Source organism: Oryza sativa, chromosome 5 (genome assembly GCF_034140825.1).
Source record: "Oryza sativa Japonica Group chromosome 5, ASM3414082v1".
In the NCBI taxonomy this organism is placed as follows: Eukaryota; Viridiplantae; Streptophyta; class Magnoliopsida; order Poales; family Poaceae; genus Oryza; species Oryza sativa.
Window position 1 is genome coordinate 419,580 of NC_089039.1, and position 27,443 is coordinate 447,022.

At 39.9% G+C, this 27,443-nt stretch overlaps 3 protein-coding genes and 2 non-coding genes across 6 annotated transcripts; 4 read left to right on the top strand and 1 right to left on the bottom strand.

Moving 5' to 3' along the window:
• The first annotated feature begins 209 nt into the window (after positions 1 to 209).
• On the top strand, positions 210 to 1,551 carry LOC107280893 (uncharacterized). The gene has a single exon (XM_015782990.3). The coding sequence runs from the start codon at positions 323 to 325 to the stop codon at positions 1,340 to 1,342; it is 1,020 nt and encodes a 339-aa protein (XP_015638476.1). The 5' UTR covers positions 210 to 322; the 3' UTR covers positions 1,343 to 1,551.
• A 470-nt stretch (positions 1,552 to 2,021) lies between these two features.
• LOC4337571 (uncharacterized) lies at positions 2,022 to 10,410 on the top strand. 2 transcript variants are annotated; one of them, XM_015784688.3, is made up of 16 exons: positions 2,022 to 2,442; positions 2,570 to 2,783; positions 3,830 to 4,119; positions 4,611 to 4,787; positions 4,932 to 5,708; positions 5,799 to 5,872; positions 5,984 to 6,046; positions 6,146 to 6,234; positions 6,333 to 6,428; positions 6,546 to 7,205; positions 7,840 to 7,914; positions 8,649 to 8,719; positions 8,805 to 8,862; positions 9,127 to 9,331; positions 9,427 to 9,477; positions 9,606 to 10,410. In XM_015784688.3, the coding sequence occupies exons 1-16, from the start codon at positions 2,201 to 2,203 to the stop codon at positions 10,094 to 10,096; spliced, it is 3,633 nt and encodes a 1,210-aa protein (XP_015640174.1). In that variant the 5' UTR covers positions 2,022 to 2,200; the 3' UTR covers positions 10,097 to 10,410. The 2 variants fall into 2 exon arrangements, with proteins under 2 accessions (XP_015640174.1, XP_025881353.1); XM_026025568.2 differs by lacking the exon at positions 9,427 to 9,477.
• A 313-nt stretch (positions 10,411 to 10,723) lies between these two features.
• Positions 10,724 to 10,795, top strand: TRNAC-GCA (transfer RNA cysteine (anticodon GCA)). Its single transcript has one exon. It is a non-coding gene; the product is annotated as a tRNA-Cys (tRNA).
• A 951-nt stretch (positions 10,796 to 11,746) lies between these two features.
• Positions 11,747 to 11,826, top strand: TRNAL-UAG (transfer RNA leucine (anticodon UAG)). Its single transcript has one exon. It is a non-coding gene; the product is annotated as a tRNA-Leu (tRNA).
• Positions 11,827 to 12,110: 284 nt separating this feature from the next.
• On the bottom strand, positions 12,111 to 23,796 carry LOC4337574 (ABC transporter D family member 1). The gene is made up of 26 exons (XM_015784553.3): positions 23,664 to 23,796; positions 23,336 to 23,479; positions 22,933 to 23,215; positions 22,439 to 22,663; positions 21,188 to 21,385; positions 20,543 to 20,997; positions 19,416 to 19,554; positions 19,263 to 19,341; positions 18,230 to 18,468; positions 17,817 to 18,121; positions 17,628 to 17,733; positions 17,370 to 17,534; positions 16,785 to 16,884; positions 16,591 to 16,699; positions 16,233 to 16,323; positions 15,808 to 15,932; positions 15,548 to 15,697; positions 15,380 to 15,452; positions 14,523 to 14,703; positions 14,271 to 14,429; positions 13,745 to 13,885; positions 13,443 to 13,649; positions 13,178 to 13,332; positions 13,031 to 13,083; positions 12,864 to 12,942; positions 12,111 to 12,684 (listed from the first exon to the last, which is right to left on the bottom strand). The coding sequence occupies exons 2-26, from the start codon at positions 23,395 to 23,397 to the stop codon at positions 12,598 to 12,600; spliced, it is 3,966 nt and encodes a 1,321-aa protein (XP_015640039.1). The 5' UTR covers positions 23,398 to 23,479; positions 23,664 to 23,796; the 3' UTR covers positions 12,111 to 12,597.
• Between the last annotated feature and the right edge of the window lie 3,647 nt (positions 23,797 to 27,443).

The window sequence follows — 27,443 nt, forward strand, 5'->3', positions numbered from 1 at the left end:
ATTACTTTCACTGCCTTAGGTAGACGACCGAAAGAAAGGAAGGCGTAGTCAACTGCGTTGCTGACCCATCACGAACGCATTAATTTCATGGTCAACGCCCCCCAGCAATTTGTTCCTTATAGCTAAGCTAGCTAGCCACTTAATTAAGAAGACACAGCTGCTGCATTCGTCGTATATATATATCGATAGATCACTAGCTAGCTAATTGAGCATAACCAACCATATATAGTGTTGTTAGTATACTTGATCAAATTAATTAAGCTTTTTTCCCCTTGATTGATCGATCGAAAGAGTACCGCGAATCGATCAATAATCAGATTCAATGGCAGCGCCGCGGTGGGCGGCGTTCATGGCGGCGGCGGCGGCGGTGCTGGTGGTGTGCGCGGCGGCGTTGGCGTCCGCCGCGACTCCGCCGAAGCCGAGCAGCATGGTGGTGATCACTCCGACGAAGCAGGGAGGAGTGGGGAAGCGAAACAGCGCGTTCACGTGCGAGGACACCCGGCGGCGGCGGCCCAAGTGCATGGCGACGTGCCCCGACCGGTGCCGGACCAAGTGCCTGGTCCTCTGCCCCACCTGCAAGACCTTCTGCCTCTGCGACTTCTACCCGGGCGTCTCCTGCGGCGACCCCCGCTTCACCGGCGGCGACGGCAACAACTTCTACTTCCACGGCAAGAAGGACCGCGACTTCTGCCTCCTCTCCGACGCCGCCCTCCACGTCAACGCCCACTTCATCGGCAAGCGCAACGCCGCCATGTCCCGCGACTTCACCTGGATCCAGGCGCTCGGCGTCCTCTTCGGCGCCCGCCACCACCGCCTCGCCCTCGCCGCCGCCCGCGCCGCGCGCTGGGACCCCGCCGCCGACCACCTCGAGCTCACCTTCGACGACGACCGCGTCGACCTGCCTCGCCACGACGGCGCGCGCTGGTCGCCGCCGGGAGCCCCGGCGCTGTCCGTGACGCGCACCGCGCCGGCCAATGGCGTGGTGGTGGAGCTCCGGGGCGTGTTCCGCATCGTGGCCAGCGCGGTGCCCATCACGCGGGAGGAGTCGCGCGCCCACAACTACGGCGTCGCCGACGACGACTGCCTCGTCCACCTCGACCTCGGCTTCAAGTTCGAGGCGCTCACCGACGACGTCCATGGCGTGCTCGGCCAGACCTACCGCTCCGACTACGTCAACACCCTCAACGTCACCTCCAACATGCCCGTCATGGGCGGCGCCGCCAACTTCCTCACCACCGGGCTCTTCGCCACCGACTGCGCCGTCGCTCGCTTTGCCAAACCTGCCACGGCCGCCGCCGCCGGCGCCGGCATCTCCTTGGTCACCGACGCCAAGTACGTGTAGACACACGAGGAGACGGTCGCTCGCTCGCGACAATTAATGTATAATACGTAATTACGTATACGTACGTACGTACACAAAATTAACTGTCTTGCTGTCGCCAGTATACGAATAATTAACACATCTACTACTACTACCAAGGTATTTGTTGTATTGACAATTATATTTAATTGAAATATCGAGGAATAATAATTTTGATTTGTTTGCAAGTACTACCAGCTAGCACTACTCCCTTTCGTACGAAAACAATACAGTTTTACAGTTTGACGTTTGACAATTCGTCTTATTTAAAATTTTTTTATAATTAGTATTTTTGTTGTTATTAGATGATAAAATGTGACTATCATTTTTTATTTTTTCATAATTTTTTAACAAAACAGATGGTGTTGAATACGAATACTCACTGCTGTACTTATTGTATAATGGAGATGTATTTACGTACATGTTTAAAAAATAGCTTGTAAGAATTCCCTCTTTCTGCTAATCTGATTTCGTTAAGAATTCATTCATTCATTTTTAAAAAGCAATTTACTACTACTACCACCTCTCAGAAAAAGAAAAAGGAAAAAACAAAAAAAAAGCTGTAATAATTCGCAAGCTACCGTCATTGACCGAGGAGGCGCCGAAAGTTGACTCTGTGCGATTTCTTCTTCTTCGTGTTGTTGCATTGCAATTGCACCCCACCCCCATCTCCCCCTCTCGCCTCGCGCGAGATCAATCGAGACCCCGCCGGCGAATCCCTCGCCGGAGCGGCGCAGCGCCTCCGCCTCCGCCTCCGCGCGATTAATTCCGGCAACCGCGGAGTCCTTCGCCCGCGCTCGCCGCATTTCATGCCCTAGGAGGCTGCCGTCTCGGCCCCCCATGGCCGGAACCCTCCGCGACCCCAGCGCCGGGTCGGGCGGCGAAGCGGCGCCCACTCCTCCTCCTCCTCCCGTGGCCGCGCCCTTCGCCCAGTACCTCTCGCTGGAACCTCTTGGCTGGGTGGAGCCCAAGCACTCGCGCCACGGCGAGCTCAGGAGGGCGCTCCAGCACCAGGCGGACGACAAGCCCCAAGAGCTCAGGCGGATCCGCTCCAGCGTAGCCGACTCCTCCTCCAAGGCCAGGTACTCCAAACCCTCCTCCACATTGCAATCCCCTCTCAATTCCTCAATTTTGCCAGACACAGTGTACACAGTGTCAGTTAATTCGACTCGATTTTAATTTGTGGTGGTGTTGCATCGAGTCGAGTAGGGAGAAGGTGAGGTCAATGCAGGAGGCGGTGCAGAAGGTGGACAGGTGCAGGAACGTGCTCAATCGGAAGCGCCAGAGGAGTGAGCCTGCTGCTGCTGCTGCTGCTGGGGCTGAAAAGCCCTCTGGTTCCGGTGCACTCAGGATTGGAGCCCAGAACAGCAACTCTTCTGCGGTCATGAGCAAGCGTGTCCGCTCCTCGCTGGCGGATGGACGGGTTCGTGTGCTTTCTCCATTGCTCGCGTCGCCATCTCTGTTTAACTCTACTATACATTAATTGTGCTTGCTCCAATCAAAATCATGTATTACATTGGGGTAGTCGTAGTCACTGTGTGAGTTTGGGGGTATTCAAAACCACCGTAAGCTCATCAACTACTTGCATGTCTGGCGAGCGCGATTCCGTGACCTGAGCGTCGCATGTTAGCAGTTGGTGCAAATGGGTTGGATGGAAACCAGAACCAACAGCCCTATCTTGTATTGATTCCCCTTGGAGTTTGAAATGTGGGGTGTCAACATTGGTTTGGTTTGATAATCCTGAATGTCTTTACTCACTTATGGCCTCAACGTATTGTTTTCAATTTGCAACAATATTAGATGTAATGTATAGGTTGAGTTCACTATGGTAGTCTTTACAGTCCTGATCTTCCTTATAATGTGTAGCTTAAACATGTAGTACCTTTTGTTCTGCTAAAGTGCTGAACTGCTAGTCCCTGGCTTCGTGCCATCTGCACTGCCCTACCATTATTCTTGGTTATTTAGTGGTGGAAATCATTTAAATTCCAGTTAACTTTATTAGTTGAGATATTGAATGATGGGATGATTGCATAATAAACCACACAGTTATCCCAGAAGACCATACAGTACAAGGGTGTGCAGGCGGTGATTGTGCTTTAATTCACCACTGAATAACCTATATTTGCTATCAGACCTTGAATCTCTCTGACTAATTTAATCATTACATAATTCACACACAGTCCTCAAACTTGAACCAAACCGCAAACTTGCTAGTTTCCTAAGGGTAGGCTTGGTCTGTGAATAATGGGTTCCTGGCACTGACTGAACAAATATATCTGATATTTTTAATTACTGTGGCCCAGCACATTTCAGTGCCAGAAGACATCTAAAACCTCAAGTTCTAAAAGACACTTGTTGTCTTCTGCATTTTATACAACTTCTATAATAGATTATTTCCATGTATCCATATTCCCTGTGACACGATTTGCCATTTTTCAGAACTTATTTCATTATATGTGCATATTTCAGTTGGAAGGACGCAGTAATATTTCTACAAGGCAAAGCCCTTTAGTTAATAATGAGAAAAGCTCACTTGTGGAGAAGGAAAAAAGTTGTGGACGAACATCTGGGCTGTCCGAAGACAAATTACAGGGTTTATCTACTGGAGGTGAAGGTTGGGAGAAAAAATTGAAACGCAAGCGCTCCATTGGAACAGTGCTTAACAGAGGCAATGATGCTGATCGAGATGTTAAATCCGGGGGTCAACACAGACCAGCCAATGAAGCAAACCCACGACCTAGTGATGGTCCTTCACATAGGTAATCATGTCAGTGTGCTTACCATTATTCTTGTTCCTTCAATATGGACATAAGTTTTTTTTTTTGTGACAGACCAGCCATGTTCAACTTTCTCTCAGGCGATTAGTCTAATTGAATACCAAACTTAAGCTCAATAGTCTGGAAATTACTCACAAATAATTAGGTGAATGAGTTCTCTACTAATTGAGCGGTAGTACACTGAATTGAATAGGGAACGGGGCTGACATGCACTACATTGTTAAGTCAAACATTGGTTCTATTACTATATATATGCCCCTCATCAGAAGACTGGTTTTGAGATTTTATTTTTGACCTCTACCTTGGGCTGATCTGCTGTTTATTTTGTTTGGCCCATGTAGATTGTATTAAGCTGCAATTGAATATATGCTGTTTATGTTTCCACTTTTAATCCTCTTCCAGAACTATATGTGGTTATTTGATCTGTTCCAGCTTATTGTCTCTACTCACCCTTCTTTATCCTTACATTGCAGACATGGAGCATCTGCCGTAGAATATGCAGGTAGCAGGATGGATGGAAGTTCTCAGCAGAATAGCAACTCATCCCGTATTCTATGCAAGACAGATATGGATCATGCCACTCTGCCAAATGAAAGAAGAGAGCGGTATGTTGGAATTGAAAAGGAGCGGGGTATGGTAAAAGGAAACAGGTAAGCACAGTTCATTACTTCATTCTGGCGTATACCCATAGAATTCCTCTCCTCATAGTTTACAATTATTGTTTTTTATATATGTGTGAATGAGCAGTACAATGCTATCATTGTTCTAATGATCTGCTAACTCTACATGTATAGAGCACAAGCTTCTGAAGATATGCAAACTGGAAGCATCAGTCCTTTGCCCAAGGCTAAAGCATGCAGGGCACCGAGAACCGGTTCACACGGCATGGGTTCAGCTTCTAGTTTCCAACGTTCAACTGGAGGAAGCGACGAATGGGAAGAAATACCATACTCAAATAAAGCATCACTTTTGGGAGGCATGACAAACCGCAAACGTTCCATACATTCAAATGCTTCTTCACCTCCTATTGCTTGGGTCGGTCAACGTCCACAGAAAATGTCACGGACAAGACGAGCAAACGTTGTTTCTCCGGTCTCAAATTTTGATGAAGTCCTATCTGAAGGATCACCACTTGATACAGCTATTGCTGCTAAACCAACATCTACAGAGTCCTGCGGTGTTGTGCTTACAAAAAAGGGAACTAGTAGCAATACACAAATGGCAAACACAATGAATGATATCCCTTCTCCTGTTGGATTGTCAGAAAGTGAGGGATCAGCTGTTAAAGAACGCAAGGTCAAGGAGAAAGCTACAAACAATGGTGAGGTGGAGAACGAGGCTGCAAATCTAGTCCGTAATTCAGCAGGATCAATAGTTTCATCAAACAAAAATACGATTCCTTTGAAAGAAGAGCTTCAAGATGGTGGTGTCCGTCGTCAAGGGAGGAGTGGCAGAGGTACTATGCATGTTAAAGAGTACTCTTCCTCTTCCATATCGAAAGAAAAATTAGATGCTGCAGAGACAAGAAAGCCAAACAAAGGTGGGCGACCTGGATCTGAAAAGAATGAAAGGTACTCATGCTTCCTTTTGGTAAGGGTTGGCAACTTGCTGCATTTTACTTTCGATGTAGAACTGATTTGATTCTTTAAACGTCTGTACAGTAAGGTGGGGCGTCCCACAATGAAGAAAGGTTCTGATCAAAACAATTTGTCATGTTTCCCTCAGGCTCTTAATTGTGAGTCTAGACATCTAAAGATTTTCTGAAACGCTTATCTATGTACTTTGGCCGTTTACATTAAATTTTGGCATTAGCTTATATATCTTACTAACTAGTGGTGCAATGCAGGTGAACACACAGATGACCGAGAAGAACTTTTAGCTGCTGTAAATGCTGCTCGCGGCGCTATTGGTGTGTATACAGTCTTATCTGATTTTTGCCTGATGAACTTTGTCAGCATCTCTTTGGATTGACACTTTATACCTTTCTTATTCCCTTTTTTTTGTGCAGTTGGTGCATATTGTGGCCCATTTTGGAAGAAAATGGAACCCATGCTAACTTTCATAAGCTCTGAAAATTTGTCTTTCTTAAAAAAACAGGTTGGTACCCAGTATGCTTCTGATGTGTCATGATGATTGACTACTTATTTCCTTGTTGGATTGGGATGGATTCTCACTTATTGAGAGTTTGTGGACAGATTGACATTGTTGAAGAGCTTGATTTGGGCATGTCTTGCGTGCCTGATGGTGAATATGTTTTAGCACCCACCAATTACAGCAGGCAGCAAACGACGGTATGTTACTTTTTGTGCCATTAGCTATTTGAAGAGAGGGAAATCTTTCCCTCCTTTCATGCAATTCATCTCTCATGGAGTGTGTATCCTTACATCGCATGTCCCAAAAATCTGCAGGAGTTTTCATGTCAGGAGCTAGTTCCATCTAATTCGTCTATCTTACCTGAGCAAAGCGAAACCAATGGAGTTGGATTAAAAGGAACTATTGACTGTTTTTCTCCTAGTGAGGAAAACCAACACCATGTACCACAAAAGATAGAAGCTGACAAATGGTTTCATGAGATGGTCCCAATGGAACACAGACTCCTTTCAGCTATAGTTATGGAAGAGGACATCTCGGAACCCAATGTTGTACAAAGGGATATACTTTTTGAATTTTCTAATAGCCATGTTCCTTGCGCTGCAAGCAGATTCTTAGGAAATGAACTTCAGGCTAGTGCCATATCATCTAATTTTGGATTGAGTGTTGATTTCATGAACTCAAACAATTCTTCGGTTGTACATCAAAGCCTGAGCAATGGGTTCACATCTTCCAGCAGTTTCATCAGTTCAAGTAGTCAAAGTTCAGTCCATAATGATAATTTGTCTGATGAAGTCAATTTCGTATACCCTGAAAATGGCCCTTTTGATAACTTGATACCGCAGACTTCTTCACTACGTCAAAAGCCAGGAAAAAACTTCTCTTCATCTCCACATGAATACCAATATGGACAGATGTCTGTGAATGATAAGATTTTCATCGAGCTTCAAAGTATTGGCATTTTCCCGGAGGCAGTGGTATGGTTACTTAAAACTCTGCATTTCTGGGGAAAGTATCTGCATCGCAATACTTCAGTTCTGCTTTCTGCAGTTCTTTTAAGTCTGTATGCCAAAATTTCAGGAAACTTGTTAAAATTTAAAAGTAGCAACTTTGTAATTGACAAAATTTTAGCAACTTTGATGGTGATTATAGTTTTTCTCTTTCTTTAATGTTGCATCTATTTACCCTGCCATCCTTCCTTATGTGGTTTATGCATAGAATTATTTTTTGTCGGACAGTGTGAATCTCATCATGAGCAAGATAAAGGTTAAAGTGGGAAGCTGTGCTATATGGTTGTTATTTGTCATAGTTTAAGGAATCTTGTAAAGTAGCCATCAACACTGATGATTTCTGAATGATATTCAGTTCTTTATCAGTTAAGCCTAAACATTGGTAGTCACAGTATGCAGTCACTATACTCTGTTAGTTATCCATGAAAAAGAATCTATAGGATTGTATTTAGTGCACAAGTGTTATTTATTTCTGGTGACTAATGTCATTTTCTGTTGCATTCTTTGTAAAATCTTTTCACAGGATGTTGAAGTTTATGTAATTACCTAGTAAATTCCTATTGTGATTCTTGTCTTATCTTGCAAATACTACCCTTTTCAGCCAAAGCTAGATGATGGAGAGGACAATAACATCAATAAAATGATTTCAGAGTTGAGGAAAAGGCTGCATGATCAGGTTACATCAACAACCACTCCTAGTATTATGTCCTCAACTCTAATTATATCTGGATGCTTACCTTATTACTCTTATACTCATCTATTATTTTACAATGATTGCGTTAGATCCTTGTAAAATGTAAACCATCAAAATATTTGTCATATTACTGAAACTTGTTTTGTTCTAAGGACTTCTTTTCCAAAATATTTCTTGAAACACGTGGACAATTTGTGAAGTTGGCTTGCCCATCTTGTATCAACATGTGCTAGAAGTATAGGAGCCATGAAAATTATGCATTAAGTGACATCAATTGGCATGGGAAAATATAGATTGAGAATGTGCCATCGATTATTTTCTGGGATAACTATCAGATGTTATTTGAATGCCATCGTACTTTGATTAATTCCTGCTTGTAATGCTGGTAGCGTCACAGCCGCTTGACCAGATTGGAATAGTATATATCAAGGTGACAAGGTAGGCTGCCAGATCACTATAAGATGAAAGGGTATATATGCAAAGTGGAATAATTCAAATAAGTCATTTAAAAAATTCCAATGACTGGCTCTAAGCCAGTAAACCTTCTAGATTTAAGCCAGTAAACCTTCTAGATTCAACCTACTGGCTAAGGCCGATGATCCTTGTTATCCTGTTTTGAGATCAGTTCATGTATTACTATATTCTGGAAGATTAAAATACTTTTATGATTTTCACTTTACCTCTTATTTATGTATATCAAAATGGTACCATTGCAGGTGAAGCAAAAGAAATGTAAATTAAGTAAGTTAGAGAAAGCAATTCAAGATACAAAAAGTATCGAGGAGAGGTATGGATTTTATGTTCTTGGATTAGATCTTAGAGGCTTAGTGCATTGAGTTGCTTCACTGGCTAACATTAAGATTTTCTGTCAGGAGCTTGGAGCAACATGCAATGAATAAATTGGTTGAAAGGGCATACCGAAAACTTAAGGTAGTATAAACTTATCTCTACATGATTGGTTTTTCAATGTTATGTTGGACTACTTGTTCTTCTAAAATCCAAGTTCCCTTAATAGTTATGCAAAGTTAATCAGTTGAGTCATAGATATTTTTTTATTTCTTTATTAATCCTTGTGAGGTCAACCCATGTTGATGATGCCTTCTAATTGCAATATTTTTGTTCCAGCAAAAAGAAAGGGTAATGCAGATGAAAACTGTTTGACTTGGACACTGACTGTATCTTTATGAATTGTAGGGTGGGCGAACTGGTTCTAGTCACAAGGCTGGTGCTAGTAAGTCTGCCAGCAAGGCTGCAAAACAGCTTGCTTTGGATTTTGCCAAGCGTACTCTCTTGCGGTGCCAAAAATTTGAGGAAACAAAGAAAAGCTGCTTCAGTGAGCCTTCCCTTTGGAGTGTTCTATCTGCGCCCTTGCCAAGCAGCGGCACAAAATCTACAGAAGGTAATACATGTGCAACTTTGATAAGAGAGATTAGTATGCATTTTTTTCTGCCCAATCAAATATAATTTCATGCCTTCTTTCGTTCTGGTATTAAGGCGTAGAGAGACTGAAGCATCAAAAGCAAGACAGAAGTACTTTAAATCATGGTAATTCTTACGCTCCTTGTTAGGGCCCTAGGGGAATCATGAGGGAAAATTTACAAGGTGCTATTTGCAGTACTAGAAGTCCACTCGTGCTTCATAAACTAATCAATTTGTCCTTTATCCGTTTTTAGGTGGCACAAAATGGAACAAGTGTGATAGGGAAAGGGAACACAGCAGAGATGCATCTGCCAAGGGTTCTGGTACGAAGTCAGGGCGTCATTCATCAGGCAGTGGGAGGAGTGGTGAACGTAAAAACAAGACAAAGCCGAAGCAAAAGATAGTACAGCTATTATCGACTTCTGGAAATGTTCTTGATAGAGCTGTGGAGTCGGTTCCAACACCGGCAATGCAGGAGCCCCCTCGACCGTCAGTTCCTCTGGGTGCAAAAATTACCCAGCAACCAAGGAACCATCCTGAGAATGCTGCTTCACGATTGCCGGAGGCTCCCCTGACCAATTTGCCTGGATTATTTGATATATTTGCTGGAACAGAAGGGCTTGGCGAACAGGGCAACGATATCAGTTCTTGGCTTACTGATGATCTTGATGTACCACAAGACTTTGATCTTTCAGGCGCCTTAGAAATCCCACTGGACGACATTGCTGAGCTGGGTTTTATGTAAGTAAGGAAACGAACCAATTGTTCTTTATCCTGCGCCGTGAATATGTGGGGAGTTTGGACATGATGTTAGTAGGTTTACCCTACCTAATGGGTATAAGTAGAGTTAACCGATTGTTTTCTCTGCCTCAATCTGGCAAGAGCTTTAAGTGTTTAACTAGGTTGGTCGGTCGTTTTTTATCTCATTGAACTGTTGATAGCCGCTAGGTAAACTTATTGGCAGAAGAAGACGAGGTATTCTATTGATTCCTCGTGATTGTGCTGAGTTTATCAACTTGTGAATATGAATGAGCTTGGTTCGTTGCCAATTGGAAAGAAGAATCGTTCTTGTAATCAATGTGACTTATGTGCATAACAATTTTCCTTCTATCTAAGTTGTCTCGGTAGCACGCAAGTTTGGTAGGAAAATAAAAATAAGCTGCGTACACACGTAAAGGTACCGCAAAGTTATTTGCAATTAAAGCAACAACGCCTTCCTTTTCTTTTGTCATTAGCTTTGCTGGACACGCAAATAGTTCTAAGCACCACACCATTATCTAATCTAATTTATAAAATAAAAAAAGTGAACTGGGTCCATAGCTCAGTAGCACTATACAGTATAAATAAAATACAATCAGTACTAACAGCAATTGGGTCCATAGCTCAGTGGTAGAGCAATTGACTGCAGATCAATAGGTCTCCGGTTCGAACCCGGATGGGCCCTTATATAGTTGTCTTTTTTAAAATTTTCCAAATTCAACATTGATGTTTAGATATATCAATTTTTTAGTTATCTAATTATTTGGTTTTAAGTAAACTTCAAACATTCCTCTTTTTTGAACTTCAAACACTTCTAACATTCAATTTTTGGTCCAAAATAACACCCAAAATTTGTACCAGAATATGACAACTTCTTTAATTACCTTTATTTTTGCTTTTTTGAACTTCAAACATCTAATTATTTTTTAGCTAAATAGGAAACTCCATTTACCTTAAAATACAACTTACAGCATATAGAATTTGTCTAGCAACTTCTCCACGGACTTTCTCATCTAATCATCTTGAAAATCACAAAAATCTCACATTTAATTTATTCTTTTACTTTATCATCACAACCATAAATTTTAGTTCTCTTTTAATCTCCATCAAAAACTTCAAAAATGCTTACATTGTAGGGCAGATGGAGTAGGAAACAAACAACATGTAAAATTAATTTAGAAATACACAAATATATGCGCTCACAATATACGCATATTCACCCCTATGAATACACACCTTACTCCTACGGGCACTTTCAAAAGACTAGACCAACATATGTCAAGATTAACGAAGTCACTAAAGATACCTCACTGTTTGTGGGTATATCACCTAACACTAAAAGAAACAGCAATAAATACAAGCATTCTTTTCAAGGACTTAAATCCCGGTGGACAGGTTCCATTATAAGTAAGCTAATCAGTTGAATTATACTCACTTCGTATGAAAACTCAATTAGAACTTCAAATTCAAAGGCTGCACAATACGAGTAGGAGTATGGCTATAAAACACTCAAGTTTCTAACGTGTTTTAACAGTAAAAATCATCTTTTGTTGTTCTTCTGTCATGCAGAAACTTTAGTCAATCCAGTTTTTTATAAACCATTTAAAATAATTCTTATATGCAGTAAGCCAGCAAAGACAGTTTGGCCGAGTGGTCTAAGGCGCCAGATTTAGGCTCTGGTCCGAAAGGGCGTGGGTTCAAATCCCACAGCTGTCATTTTTTTTCCTTTTTTGCTATTATTCTTGCTTTAATTTTCTTTTTCACAAATGTTATGAATCTCCCAGAACAGTAATTCCTCCTTTCGCAACTATTCTTGCTTTTATTTTATTTTTCACAAATGTTATGAATCTCCCATAACAATAATCAATTACAAACATTTTTCAAAAATATTACGGATCTCCAAGAGCAATAATTTATTACACAGGCATTCATGAGGAACCAGCATTGTAAAGACAAACAAACCCAAAGCTTGAAGAATCGATAACGCAGTTGCAAGAAGGGGACAAGAAGCAGCAGTCTGATACTCTGATACAACTTCAAACCCAATATTCAAGAATCACTAGGCATTTACATGCAATATTTTCATACATTATATGCCATAACTTGATGGCAGCAAGAAGGAAGCCACATTATTACTTATCGAATTAATATTAACAATGCCGGAAGATCTGTACTGTACTATCACCTTATCATTTATTATCTACTTAAAAACAAATACCACATCTCTCTATGCTCATCCCTGCAACTCCCATCACCTACCTCCGTATGAACTAAACTACAAATGCCATGTTCTACGCCAAATTGTCGACAAGGTCTTTTTTTTTTCTTTCTTCAAAGACAATGAGACTGAAAACCTGTACTTTTCACTCACAACAGCTGCTTTGCAATTGTACACACTTCTAGACAGCCTGACATCAACAAGCAGCAGCAGGCCAGCAGCTGGGACTGGGAAGCCGAATGCCGAGAAATGCGAACCGGTCAGACAAATCATTGGTGGATCTCGCATAGCTCCCAGTTTCCTTCTCCGTCGATGAGTTTCAGCTCCAAGGAATGGAAGGGGATCAAAGCTGGCCTCTGCAAACAACAGGGTAAGGATTCAGCAACACTAAAAGCTAAGGTGTCTGGTAGCTAGCATAGATTCAGCCATTCATTCAGGATGGACAAGCTTCAGTGCTACAGTGGACTAATGTTTGCTACCAACAATCATGATGATCACAGCAGGTCATTATCACAAGAATCATGTCAATACTTACTTGCGAGGAAGTAATCACAGTGATGCCCATGCTAGTTGCTAGCTTGTACAAATGCTCTTCAACATCAACGCTTGTAGCACTGCAATGAAGTATCTTTTAGGAACCGCACTAATTTATCAGCAAATAAAGAGAAGAAATGTCAATCAAAGTCATGGCTCAGCACATACTTCGTGCATTCGTCAAGAATACCAAATTTAGGATGGTGGAAAAACAAACGGGCCTGCAAGAAAACAGCAGCTCCAACTTCAATAAAAAGGGATTTAAGCGGCAACTGGTCATCGCAATTAACAGACTGAAACAGAGTTTACACTGACCATCCCAAGCCTCTGCTGTTCTCCCAACGATAAAACATCTTCCCAGTTTGAAGTTGAGTCCCATCCTTCTCTTTCTAGAAGATAGACCAACCGAACATTCACTAGAATTGTCTTCAGGTGATCATCCAGCAGATTAGAAGCACTAGACCCGTTACCTGGATTGCCGTTGAGTTTCCGTATCATTGTAAATAGAACAATACAAGGTTGAAATATACAGTTGTTATTTATTCAACACCAGATATTCCAATAGGTAAGTGACACCTACCATCATTGTATAACGAACAAATCTTCATCTCTGCTTCCTCCCTTGAGAGAGGGTATATGATCTGATCTCTCAGAGTACCCAAGCTGGTATATGGACGCTGAGGAACATGAAACATCCCATCTGAAGGTTTGGTAACTCTCCCAGAACACACTGGCCATAAATCTCTCAGAACTCTGAAAATAGAGCTCTTTCCACTACCGTTGGGGCCTGCAGGAACCAAGGTAAAAAGAAAAAAAAATGTCAGCATACCGTTACTACTCAATTAAAGGTATTCAAAGGTTGCCAGAAGAAAGGCCACATACCAGTCAGAAGAAGGCTTTTCCCTTGTACCACATTGCACGACAGCTTGCTAGCCAACAGTTTCTGCGATGGTGTTACAATATCCACTTCGTGAAATGAAATGGTTTCTTCTGCACTAGTGGCATCGGAAGGCACAAAAGTATCTAGGGAAACAACAGTTCGAAAGTCAATACTTAGCTACCATGAATAGATATAATGAAAGCTCAAAAAGTGAGCATATCATCAGTTGATTGATAACGTTATGAACATGAAATTGTCATTCAACCGAATCAGACAGGTTGTTTCACAGCACTTATAGACTCCTCAAGAAAAGCCATGTCATAGGATAATGTAATAGATCTTTAAGGAAAACAGGGGCATACCATAGAATAGCCTCACTAGAAGATTATCTATTGCCCTGTAAGGTTGTAATGCTACTATTGAAATGCATGATCACTGTACCCTACTATGTATGAAGTACTGGAAAAGAATGCTTTCACCAAGAAATTAAAGAAAAAATTAATGAAGTCATAGCCATCTGAAATATACCCCTTTGAGATACACGAAGAAGCTCCTCAAGCTCAAAAATCCGGTTAATCCCACCAGAAAGTTCAAGGAACTTTTTGTGTAAGTCAAGAATGTCACCAAAGGCTATGAAACTTTGTGACACAACAGATGCCAAGAACCGCAGAGCATGTGCCAACTCTCCTGTTGTACAAAATAAAAGTAGAATATTTAGTGTAGTTCAAGATGAAATAATGTGGTTGTGCCAACTCCCCTCGAGTTTTGATGATTATTAACCTTGAGTTGAAGTCAAAGCTCTGTCACCCTTGTGCTCTAGAGCATATAACAAACTAAGACCCCATGTTACATTGTGAGGGAGTTGCTTTGTTACAAAATCATCAACAATACCATAAAGCCACTGCTTTCTCAACAGAATCTTTGAGTGGTCAAGCAATTTCATGAATTTAGCCTCAACAATCTGATATATGAGAATAAATCATTAGCAGAAAAACTATAGTTCATCATATCTAACAAAATAGTGCAGAAAACACTATTGAAAAGAAAAATAAAAAACCAAAAAGTCTAGCTAAGTAAAAACTTGAAAGAACAAAAGGTAACGTACACCATTGTATCATATTATGGAGTCAGCAAGTCAATTGATACTTTATGGAACACAGCATGTAAAATAACAAAGCATAAAGCATACAAACAACAAAGGATGCCTTATGAATGTTCTTGTCTTAGGGTGCAATAGCTATGTGTTAGCTTCTCCTAAAAGCTAACTTCTGAAGATTTGTTTTGATAAAAAGGATTCAATAAATGCAAGAACAATGGGTCATAACAGGGAAGCTGCATTAAAAAACAGAAACAGGAATCATAGTTTATTTCATTACCTAGAATATAAACAAGTCAAACAGAACAGCACAAACTTAATAACTGGATATATCTAAAGAAGCCAACTATTAAAATATAAACAAGACATCATGGTTAATATATATCGTTGTTAAGTATGAAATACGGAACTGGCATTGAATTACCCATTGTTATTCATGATTCACAATAAAATAATATAACCAGAAGACAGATAACAAATACAATGGCAAGCAGGCATAAACAAATTTTAAGTATTATGTATCTAGTGTGAAGGAACTCACAGCTTTCTCTCTTGATCCACCACCAAAGAAAGCAATTGATTCAGCATGCGTTCGCAGTCTCGAGTGCATGAACCTTGTAACATAGTTCACCAGGTTAAAACTAGGAAACTAGAAAAATCAGCAAAGCAGTCAGGTCTGCAAAGACGAAAGAAAGTATGCAGTATTAACCTGAAAGTTCCTTCAAGCTCTTGTTCTTGCCCAGCAAGATGACCAAAGTCTGGGGATACAGCTCTCAGGAAGCCCAAACCTAGCAGCATGTAAGCATACAAGATAGCAACTCCTCTTCGCCCAGACAAAAGCTTCATTCTCCATGTAAACCTAGTAAATTTGTTTTGATTTTTATATTACAGTGAGTTTTTAGATATGATAGATATGTACCAAGTGAAACAAAGTATAGATATGAATGCTTGATACCAAAGATAACTCACCAAAGAATGTCGACAAGTGGTTTTACCATTCCAGTAACTAAGCCAGCAAGGTCGGTGGTCAATTTATCCACATCAAGTGTTAATCTTTGGTCTGCATCAATACTTTTACCTGACATGTTGAATACCTAAAAGCATATAATAGAATAACTTAGCCTGAGTCAAAAATCCCTTAGTATTACATCTGTTGCAATATGCATTTTCATTCTTAAACTCTAAAACCCAGGTCCACTGCACACCAAACTAAAACAAGGTGCGAACATAGCAAGTGTTGAGACATCAAGTGACAAACGCACTGTCTAAACCTCATAAAAGGGGCCAAGTCCGGCGGACAACCCTTCCTAATGTTTAAAGACCGTCCCTTCTGAGTGTCACTGAGCATCAACTAAAAAGAAGACTATTACTATGCAGTCCGCTAGAGGATGTACCTTGTAGAATGCATTTCTTTTCAAATAATATTGAAGCAAATGATTGGTCAGGCGAATCCGCCATCCAAGGGCAAGTCTTCCAGTAAGGGTTCTGTGAAAATACAGATTATTAAAACCATGAATTCAGTTGTATGGAGAAATAGTCATAAATCTACCAGCATCTAAACATTCACCCAAAGAGCATTTCAATTTTACAACAGGTCAATAGCTCTCAACTAGAGAAGATGATAATATTTTAGACAAAGAGTTGACCAGAAAGCATCAGGTGCTTTATTCATACTGGAACATAAAGTGATTATTCAAGATACCATGATAAAAGTGCAAAATAATTTCTGAAATGAAGGTACTCCCAGATTACCTCAAAGATGGGGCCACAAAAGAATTTGCAGAACTTTGCAGGACACTGATACCAATCAGACGAATAAATGCAGCTTTGTCCTGCTCCAAGACAAACTTAACAGTTGTCCCTGACAAAATGAGATGTATCAGACAAGAAATTCATTTGCAGCTCTTCTGAGTTCTGACATTAGTAAGATATTGAACAAAGCCAACCATTCAGTGAAGCAATTCGGTCTGAGATCCAAGTTCGAGAGAAAACAAGTAGTGCAACAGCAAGCAACTGCCCTCCTTGTTTGTCAAGTAGCTTAGGAACCTGGAGAGCAAGGAAATCAGAACAGCATTAGAATTAAGTAATATATTAACATCTGAGACAAGCTTCCATGAGATAAATCCATATGCTTGGTTAGATATATGTCCAGGTTTACCCAGATAAATTCCTTATTTGCCCCTGAAAGTTTACCCATTCCCTTATTTGCCCCTTGTTCTTTCAATGACATGTGGGTCCAGGGACAGATATCAGTGAGACATCAGGGGCACATAAGAGATTGCATGGAAATTCCAGTGGCAAATAAGGATTAAGGAATTGTCAAGTTCCATAAGTATATACTTACATTAGTATACTAAGAAACAAAAATTTCTAGCATCTGCAGATATACATTAACTTGCAGACAGGAGCAACCAAGTATTACCTAGCAATAATATCTGCAGTAACTAGGGTACCGTATTATCTGAATATTGACTTGTTGAGGAATAACAACGAGAGAAAACTAGCGAAGTACCAAACAGAACATAGCATACCAATATTTTGACCATTGCAGCTACTCTGGCAGGCAGAGGCCTTGGGAAGCACCGTAAATGCGGGACTCTATGTGTTTGTATTGTTTGTTCTATTTCCAACTTGGGAGAAGTTGCTATAACCTTTGTAGTGTAGCAATGTTCTTTGGACCTTGATGAAGCATTGCTCTAGTATGGAAAAAAACACATAAAACAGCGGCACAGACAATATTAGTTATTAACAAAAGAATATGAAGTAAGAAATGTTCAGAAATCATATACCTTTGCCCTGCCCATAAATGCCCTTTGAACAGTAAGCGCATCAGATTTACGATCAGTTTCCAATAATGTATAGTCAGACTCTTCAGTAGAAAAGGATGAGTCATCCCTGCAAAATCATGAGCAAAATTAAATTTCTACCGAATTAACTTTAGAGTGTAAACATTCAGTGAGTTATTTCAGGGTTACAACCTTCTGTGCTGGACATCCCACCCTCCTTCACCATCCAAAGACAAAACAATGTCATGAAACGCAACTAAAGCTGGGCGATGAGATATCGTTATGCATGATGTTCCCATTGCTCGAACCTTTTTGCAAAAGCGTTCTTCCATATCAATTGTCACAGCGCTAGTACACTCATCAAGGATGGCGAACTTTGGTTTATGGTAGAATAACCTTGCCATTCCTAATCTTTGTTGCTCACCAAGGGACAATTCATCACCCCAGTTAACTTCCTTATCAAGAGGATAGCGTTCTAGCAAGTATTCCAAGTCAACCTGCATAAGGAGCAAGGTTACAATCCAGCAGGTCCCTGTACTCAGTAGTAGATCAATAAAGCATAATATAAATGGCAATTGAGTATCAATATGAATCCTATTACTTACATTCTTTAGAAGGTCCACCATGCCATCGTAGCTAAGGGGTTCAATCTCCTGATCTGCTGTAAGAGGATAAATTAGCTGTTCACGAAGTGTACCAACAGCTGTGTATGGTCTTTGCGGGACATAGAAAATTTCCTTATTAAGATCAGAGCCAACACCCGGTTTGACAATATGACCAGAAACTAATGGCCATAAGCCTCCAAGGACCCGAAAAAGAGAACTTTTTCCGCTACCATTCGGACCTGAAATAAGAGAAGTCAATGGACGATTAAGTTTGTTATCATATCATGCAAAGATGTATCAAACTTGAAATATCTGTAACACAACATGCAAAATAAGATAATCCAACAATTTTAAGCGGTAAATTTGGAGCATGCCATTCAAAAGCAGTAATGGTTTCAACTTGGTAGTAGCACCTCTGGTAACTAATATGACTAGCAAATGAGTGCCTTTCGAGACAGCAGCAATTTTTTGTTAATGTAATCACAGAACTTGCAATATGATGCTGTAGTTAACCTTGGGCCAGTATTTTTTTATTGGTTTTCTTTTAGAAAATTTCTGACATCAACAAGACTTTTCAATTACTACTGTAGAACCTACGATTTTGAAACTATTGTTTATGCCCTAAGAGCACAGATAGTGAATTGAAAATAGAATAGATAAATACAAAGTAAGAATGGAAATAATAACAGAATCACTTTACATATTTGATGTGTTGGGAGGGAAGGCACAGGCAATCATGGGAACAGTTCACAATTGCATAGTGGTATCAACAGAGGCTAGAGTAGACGTGGATATAGCAACTACCATCTCATGACACATACTATTTCATAACCACGTAATCAAATAACAGCAGATGATTTAGGATGATATACAAAATATAAAGGAAATATACATGCACAGATGCACTGGTACATATATTCCCAATCTTCTCCTGTTTAGAAGGTCAAATTTCAATCAATTTAATGTTAAGTGCAGCTTACATCACAAAAGTTAAAAGTTGCTAAACCAAATTCATTTGATAGGGGAGGATTACCAGTGATCAAAAGATTAGAACCCCTTTCTACTCGGAGAGTTAAATCATCAACCAAGACATTGCTAGCAGGCGTCACCACCTGCAAGGACCTGATATGAGAACTTTGGAAGTAGATAGCGACTATGACCCTCCTTCAGTTTATGCAGTTATTACCTTAACACCCGAGAATTCGATATGGTTTGCTTCACTGATATAATTTCCAGCAGAGGAATTATGATTTAACGATTTATCACGAACCCCAGACAGTTCACGTGAAACATCCAGTAACTCACGAATGCGGTCTGCATAGCCACTGAAAAAAAATAGTGGAAGTTCATTTGCGTCACAATCATGTTGGAAGAAAATGAGTAATTCAAAGATAGCAAATGCAACCCATGGTGGTAAAGGTCACCATTAAGTTTGCCCCATGAACAGCATACAATGTCATAAATTGTGTGATTTCAACAGAACAATGAAATATTAAAAAGGGCAAAGATATGTAAAATATATTAGGAACAGGAAACATGTATACTTATATTCCACCGAAACAATACACACAGACAAATATATGAGTTATACTTGGAATAGCAACCAAGAAGTGAAATGCTCTTCATGAGAAATGGCGACTGGTTTATGATCTTTATGGTTTGTGACAAAATCTCTCCTGCCTAAAGAACCTAGTCATGGTGGTGACTCTGTCATCCCACCACCACCTCTTTAGTTGGTAGAATCTTCACTGGACAACTAGTTCATTTGTGCATGCAGCTTGTAATAAGATTGGGCTTGTTCACTTTATGTCTATATCGCCACTTTCAACCCTACAAAATTTTGGTGTTACCAAATTTTGGTAGGGGAACAAACTAAACATGCGCTTACCAATGTCATCCTACCAAAATTTGGTAGTTCCGAAAGCTTCCTCTCACAAAAACACCATCCAAATTTGAAAAGGCATCAAACCAAACACATCCAATGCTAAAATTTGGCATTACCAGATTTTGGTAATGTTGATTTTGGCAACAAAGTGAACAAGCCCATTATTTCTGCATTGATGTGCAGTTGCAAATTATCAAGTTTGGAACTAACATGTTTATCTGAAATCATTGCAACAAATAGGTATTTAGTTAGCAGCATAAGACTTGCCAATTGATAAAATGCATTTACAGAAAACATTAAAACAGATTCAGATAATTAGATTGGTAGGCCGCACACAGCACCCACTAATTTCTGCATGCAAAATGCCGCCTGCAATGACAAAACTGGACCTATATGTTATCAGTAGTGTGCAGAAGATATGGCTTTACCTTAGAATATTTAAACGTCTTGTGCTTATAGATAGGATCCCAAGAGACTGAAACAGTGATATGATTACGCTTGTGTGGTATCGAAGATTACTTAACATTTCAGCCCTTCCAAGTGTGGATGAATCAGGTCTGAGGTGGCCAGAGAAGAAAGGTTCAATAATGAGGACAACTGCTACAGTTGCACCAAAATACTTCAGAAAGAAATCTTGAATCATGCCGAACCACCAGTTTTCATGGAGTACACAATTCAGGTGCCCAATAAGAGCCTGGAAACGCTGCATGATATAATATGCTTCTCTGTTCTCACCACCATAAAATGCCACACTCTCAGCATGAGTTCTTAATCGTGAATGAAGCTGACGATAATCTCCTTCGAGTTGCTGTTCTGTGGATTTCAGCTTTCCGAAAGCAGGGGAGAAATTTCTAATTGCTCCACCCGCAACTAGTATATATCCCTGAAAAGCATTTATTTTTAATAATATCTAATATTCTAATAAGATAACAAGGTGAGAAAGCAGTGGCCATCTACATTACAGAATCAGTGAAAAGAAGAGGAATGTAGCATAATTTGATCACTAATCCTAATTGTTAAAGGGTATCATTACTAGATGAAATGGCAATCAAGCTTTTCAATTAGAAAATTACCACAATCCAGAGCATGTATTTTGGACTTGCATAAGAACAGAGACGCCAGGTGTATATTAATCCTTCTGCAACTGCAGCTAGATCATCCTGTACAAGTTCACTTAGTTCAGAACAGAACTTTGGAATATCACTAGCAATCCTTTGCTCTGGGTTTGATATTCGATGATCCACATGTGAAATTTTGTAGTAAACCATATTCTGCAATTGTCCATACAGCAAAAAAGAAGCAGTGATATACCTTATTAAGGTTGTATATCATAATGGAAGGCGTTAAGTAAATTATCAAAAGATGGGCTAATTTCTATCCTAAAAGATGCACACACAAGTTAGTCTACTGTAATTCCACAATAATTAACAAAAAAAATAAATTAATCTGATCTGGAACTACATAAATATAAAAATGAAGAAACCTCGCAATCTTAATTATGACAAGACAATGTAATTAGTAACATATCTATAATTTGTTGCAAAATCCAATAGCATAGGAAAATCACTGACAAATGAGAAATATGATAATTCAATACCGAAACCAGCTAGAACAAATAGAAAGTTATTTCTTAACCAATCCAGGGAAGATAACCTCAGGCAGAAACTGGTAAAATCAATTTTCTCGATGGGGTATGAGAAACATATGAATCAACAATTTCAGTTTCAGGAGTCAGTACTTTAAAATATGAAGTCAAATTCAACAGGATCATTTAAAAGTTTTCCGGTTCTTTGGATTTCTCAGTGAGGAAAAGACATCTCTTTTTGACATATCAGGAAGTTGTGAGCATCATGTTTGTACATTATTTCCATACCAAGATTAGCACGGTTGATGATATCCGCCGAGTATTAATAATACACCCTTGGCTATCAACTACGGAATGATTGAAATTGTTGAATGAAATTACACATTCTTATAAATAAGGGTTGGCACATAAATATAGCATGGTGAACCCCCAGTTCACTACACTTTTAGGATATTTTTTAAATTTATGTTCTATAGCAAAGCTATGCTTTGCATGAAAAACTCTAGTTTTATCAGCTATTATCTTGGCTGCAGTGGTCACTAGTTTAGTTCTTCAACCATTATAACAATGTACGACACAGTCCTCCCAGGCATACCAGCTGGAATAATTCCATTGATAGACAGAAGCTAGGAAGGTACTCTTAGGATATTACAGGGGATGAATGCAAGTGAGGTATGTGTGCAATGGGAAGTAACAAATAATTCAACCAATAAAAAATCAACATTGATCCAAAATGTACCTGAAAATAATCAGCATGGACAAGATCTGTCAAAATTTTCTTGAAGCGCAGACTCAAAGACCCTGTTAAGTATTTTGAGGTCTGGTATACGGCGGATTGAAGAAAGCATAAGATTAGGTTTTCGATGATTAGGCGTGTAAAGGTTGGAACACGCCGAAGAAATGCTGCCCTAAACAAATAGCCTTGGACTCTTGCTAATCTATGTCCCACAGCAGTACGTAACACCTGCAAAAGAAATTGTTATAATGCTGACAATAATATTTTATATTATTGTTTAGTTAATAAGGTTATGTATAGCTTTTGAAAATCCAGTGTTAGGTACTATTACATATCATAGAATGTTTTCTCTATGCACTACAAATTGTTCGATGCTTGAAATTATTTCGTGGGAACTACTGATAAGAACTTATCATGATCTTCTTTTTTTCTATAAAAAAAAGAATGTACATAGAGAAATGAGTGCAGCAGCAGCAGCATAGAATGGCAGAAATTACCGCAGTTAACGTCAAGCCAAGAAGGTAGCGGGTGCCATTTGGTCCAATCTTCTTCAGTAGGATGGCAGCAAGGAAATGAAGAGATCTGAGGCCACCTTTTCTTCGCTTTGTTCCGGCCAATCTACCATCCACACCATTTTGGCCCATCCTGTCCCCATTCCTGGCCAATGCAGTGGTGGCATCGTCACCCTCTGAACGCCTTCTCCGTTGGCCTTGGCTTGAGCGTGCATACGCCAAAGCTCCTCCGGCAAGCAGCGCGCCAGAAACAACCGCAAGAGTTTTCCTGTTCCCACACAAACAAGAATGTGTTTCTTTTCCTTGTTCTTCTTATAAAATTCCAGGTTGGAGCAAAAGGATGATGAAGAAGAAGAAGAAAGTATTTTGGGCGAAGCACTTTTGTTACCTCCTTGAGGCCAAGAGTCCCCGGCCACGCTCCGTCAACTGCAGCAGCTGCAGGGATGGCATCTCGCTCACTGAAGATCTTATCTATAAAAACAGTAGATTGTCGAGCGCGGAATCAAGGCGCCGCCGCAAAGCATCATCGCCGCTGCATCCACCGAATTGGAATTGGAATTGGAAAGATTAAACGGAGGGAGTTTGCCCCAACCAGGCCGCCACCTCCACGAAACGCCGGCGAATTTGGGCGAGTTGAGAGGGGTGCGAGGAGATCGAGAGAAAAAAAAACGAATCTTTATAGCCGGGAAAGGGAAGAGGAGGGTTCAAGTAAGTACCTGGATGTCGATCTCGGCGGAGGCAGGGCGGCGAGATAGATCGCCGGCGACGAGGAGGAGCATGCAGCAGCAGAAGCAGTAGATGCCGCGAAATTGGCACTGTCGCGCTAGTAAATAAATATACTCCGAAAGTAACAAATTTTGGGGGGGTTGATGAGATTTAAGGGAGGGAGATGTATGATAGCGACTGATTTGGAAGCCTCCTCGCCACAAACTCTTCCTCCTCCTCCTCCTTCTTCTCTCTCTGCATTTTGCAAACCCATCCAAAACTTTTCTTCCTTTTTCTCAAATCTGCAGATTGTTGTACTAGCAACTTCTCTCTCAAAAAAAAAAGAATCTTATTTTCATTCTTAATTTTCTTTGTTAAGTTCCTATTGGCTCCTGCAGTCGTTCGAGACCATTTCTGCAAATGGTATATTCTACAGAGAACTAATCAACCTTATTATAATAAATCTACAACTATCCTCTAATTGTCAGAATTACAATACAACTCCTGAAAATGATGCAGTACTCTCTCCGTTTCAAAATGTTTGACACCATTGACTTTTTAGCACGTGTTTGACCATTCGTCCTATTCAAAAAATTTAAGTAATTATTTATTCTTTTTATATCATTTGATCCATTGTTAAATATACTTTCATGTACACATACAGTTTTACATATTTCACAAAATTTTTTAATAAGATGAACGGTCAAACATGTCCTAAAAAGTCAACGGTGTCAAACATTTTGAAATGGAGGGAGTACAAGAATCTTGAGAGGGTCTGGATGGAAGTAGTCCATTGTTGGTTTTGGTTGGTTGCAATGTCATTTTTAATGGATGGATTTCCCTTTCTTTGCTGTTGCTGGCTCCAAGCATTATTAAAGCTTCTGCTGCTGCTGCTGCATCATCATCGTCAAGTCTGAAGAACTTAAACGGCAAGTCTACTGAACTGAACCCAGGAAGAAAGGCCCCCCAACCCTTTTCTCCCCGCGACAAACTCTTTGCATTTCTAGAAGATAAGGCGGTTATTTGCGAAATTACCAGGAAACAAATTGATTAACCCATCTGTAGCTGTCGAATGGTAAGTTGTTTTATTTTCCTGTCTCGACTATAACGCATTGGACATTGTAAGAAATCGAGGCATATGGTACTATATTTTCGATGAAAGCTCATCTCTTGAGTTGAGTGTTTGACAAATTTGATAGAGTCATAAGTTCTGTTTTGAGATATAAGCTGACATCACAAGGTTTATTTTTTAAATAGTTGAATTTAACCTAAAATTTGTACTGCAACCCTTTCCCACACTCCAGGGAGGACCCATCATCTGAAAAACAAGGGATTAGATTTCCCCATCCTATACTGTAGTCTGACAATGCCCATCCGTTTTCTGAAGAAGAAATAAAACAAGTTCTCGATAGCTGCTACTAGCTGTTTTCTCATTTCTTAAAAATTAAAACAATAGAAGTTCGAAATTACCACTAAATAAGTAATTAACCGATTTGTAACTGCCGAATTGGATTTTTTTTCCATCAAAAGTGAAAGCTTCCTATCTCGACTATAACGCTTTGGATTTGTTAAAAAAAACTTGAATCGTGGGATACGCTATTTTTAAATGAGAACTGGAACATCTGAGTTGAATGCTTGACAAATTGAGTTGTAAGTTTTCTTGAGTTATAAGATGACATCTAAAGGTTTAGTTTTTTTTTCTTTTAATTTGAATTTCCTCGCTAAAAATAAGGTTGAATTTAATCTCAAATTTTAGCTGAACATTGCACCGCTACCCATTCATTGTATCAAATTAGACTGCTACATACAGCTACTGTAGTGTGACAATGCCCATCTGTTTTCTGAAGAAGAAACAAAAGAATGCTTAGCTGTCTGTCGTTTCTTAATCACCCTCTTCGTTTATCCAGCTTTATCTTTCTCCAAATTCTCATCACCTGATAAAATCCGTATGTTGGATTTCATGCATGAGCCTGCAAATTACAGGCGTATGTTTTCCTTGAAAACACTCAATTCCTTTCTGATTAGAATTTCACAGAATTCTATAAAACCCTGCAGAATTCATATTAAATCGATGGCTTAAACTGCTGACCGCTAATTAATGCTTCATAATTGGAAGTGCTTATTGTATGACAAAAATGACAATAGCGATGGCTGGTACTGGAGCTTCCAACTACAATCCTTGAACATGGTTAGTTGCCTAATACCTCCCCTGATGTGCCTCTGCGATCTAATTGCTTGCCTGCAGTGACCATCTAATTATTCAAGTGTATATACACCTTGTCGGTCGGCTATATCTCTATTTAGTTTATATTTTGCAACCTTAATTACACGTAACACATATACGAACACGCAACCATATCATCAAGCACAGGGCGGCACGCATCTACAGCCTGCAGTTCATGCTGTGTTGTTTAAGAAGGAAAATGATTTTTTTTTAAAAAAAAAGAAGAGGAAGAAGATATGATTATCTATCTACTGTAGTGAAAGTGTCAACATGACGACGTGCAGCGGAATAGTACATCAAACATAAAGTAGTACACCTAATTATATTGGTACCAAAAGATAACCCGTAGCAGTAACAAGTTGTTAATTGTTGATTCTAAATTTTGAGGACATATGCCGTGAAAACGAGTTAAGTATTGAAAACTCGTGAAAAATCATGAAAAAAATTACATTCTCACCGAATCTTATGTTCAAACTTAGCTTTATTCGAGAGTAAAAATAAATATTTTTTAGGTGAATAGTAACTATTTTCAGGTGAATGGTAAAAAAGACAAATAAACTCAACTTTATTTGGGAATGAAAATCCACTTGAAATTTGTCATTTTTATTACTCTCAAATGAAGCTGAGTTTGGACTTGACATTTGGTGAGAATGTACTTCAAATCTACACATATCTCTAGCAAATGTTTCATGAATTTACTAAACTTTTAGGTATGATTTCACGAGTTTTCAACACTTAGCTCGTTTTCACAGAGTATTTCCCTAGTCGTCGCTATGCCCGCGTATACTTCGTCCCCCCTGGATGTCAAGGTCTCCATGGATGTGCACAGATGATAAACTGTAGTGTGCTTAGCATATCGCGAGACTATCGGGTAATGGACAACTCATATTTAATTGTGCTAGAGAAAAAAAAAAGATAAATTGCAGTTTGTACTATATATTCTTGAAAGTGTTCATATTATATCATCGTTTAACCATTTTTTTCATATACACAACATCTAACTTTACATTTCATTTTGGACTACCCCATTCTATCCATCTTCAAGGCCGGTGACTCTACAACCATTCCACGCACTAACTCTTTCTGCCTTTTCCTTTTTCCTTTTGAAAGCTAGGGAATCGTCAGATCCAGCAAGGAGGAGTCCGATCTAGCTTCCCTGCTCTTTGTCGGGCCAGCTCCTGCCACTCCAAGTCCCTGCAAACCCGACAGCCCCTAACCTCAACGGTGACCATAACAATAGTGTGCATGATGACGGGGGAGGGGAAAAGACATCTCGATGACTAGAGGGTGTGGCTATGCATGTAAAGGCGGAGAGGAGGAACAATGGTGGTAGCTAATGGAAAAAAGAGCGGTGGTGGCGGTGTGTGTGGAGCGGCAACTAGTGGTTATTGGTGGTCTAAGGAGTTTGCCGTTGATACAATCCCCAACCTTGTTTGTTGCATTTTTTTTCTCTGAGTACTATCAATATATTTGTCCATCAATAATCATAAAGAAATAGCTAGTTTTAAAGTAGTAAAAAAATTGAGATAAAGGTGGAGTACTCGAGTAGGGATGAAAACGCTTTGGA

Excerpts from the sequence above, each read along its gene's own strand:
- LOC107280893 (XM_015782990.3), top strand. The coding sequence starts at position 323 with ATGGCAGCGCCGCGGTGGGCGGCGTTCATGGCGGCGGCGGCGGCGGTG.
- LOC4337571 (XM_015784688.3), top strand. The coding sequence starts at position 2,201 with ATGGCCGGAACCCTCCGCGACCCCAGCGCCGGGTCGGGCGGCGAAGCG. Across the intron at positions 2,784-3,829 it reads CCTCGCTGGCGGATGGACGG|TTGGAAGGACGCAGTAATAT; the intron begins GTTCGTGTGCTT and ends TGCATATTTCAG. Across the intron at positions 7,206-7,839 it reads GCATTTTCCCGGAGGCAGTG|CCAAAGCTAGATGATGGAGA; the intron begins GTATGGTTACTT and ends TACCCTTTTCAG.
- LOC4337574 (XM_015784553.3), bottom strand. The coding sequence starts at position 23,397 with ATGCCATCCCTGCAGCTGCTGCAGTTGACGGAGCGTGGCCGGGGACTC. Across the intron at positions 15,698-15,807 it reads CCACTTGTCGACATTCTTTG|GTTTACATGGAGAATGAAGC; the intron begins GTGAGTTATCTT and ends CAAATTTACTAG. Across the intron at positions 14,704-15,379 it reads GTGGATCAAGAGAGAAAGCT|ATTGTTGAGGCTAAATTCAT; the intron begins GTGAGTTCCTTC and ends CTCATATATCAG.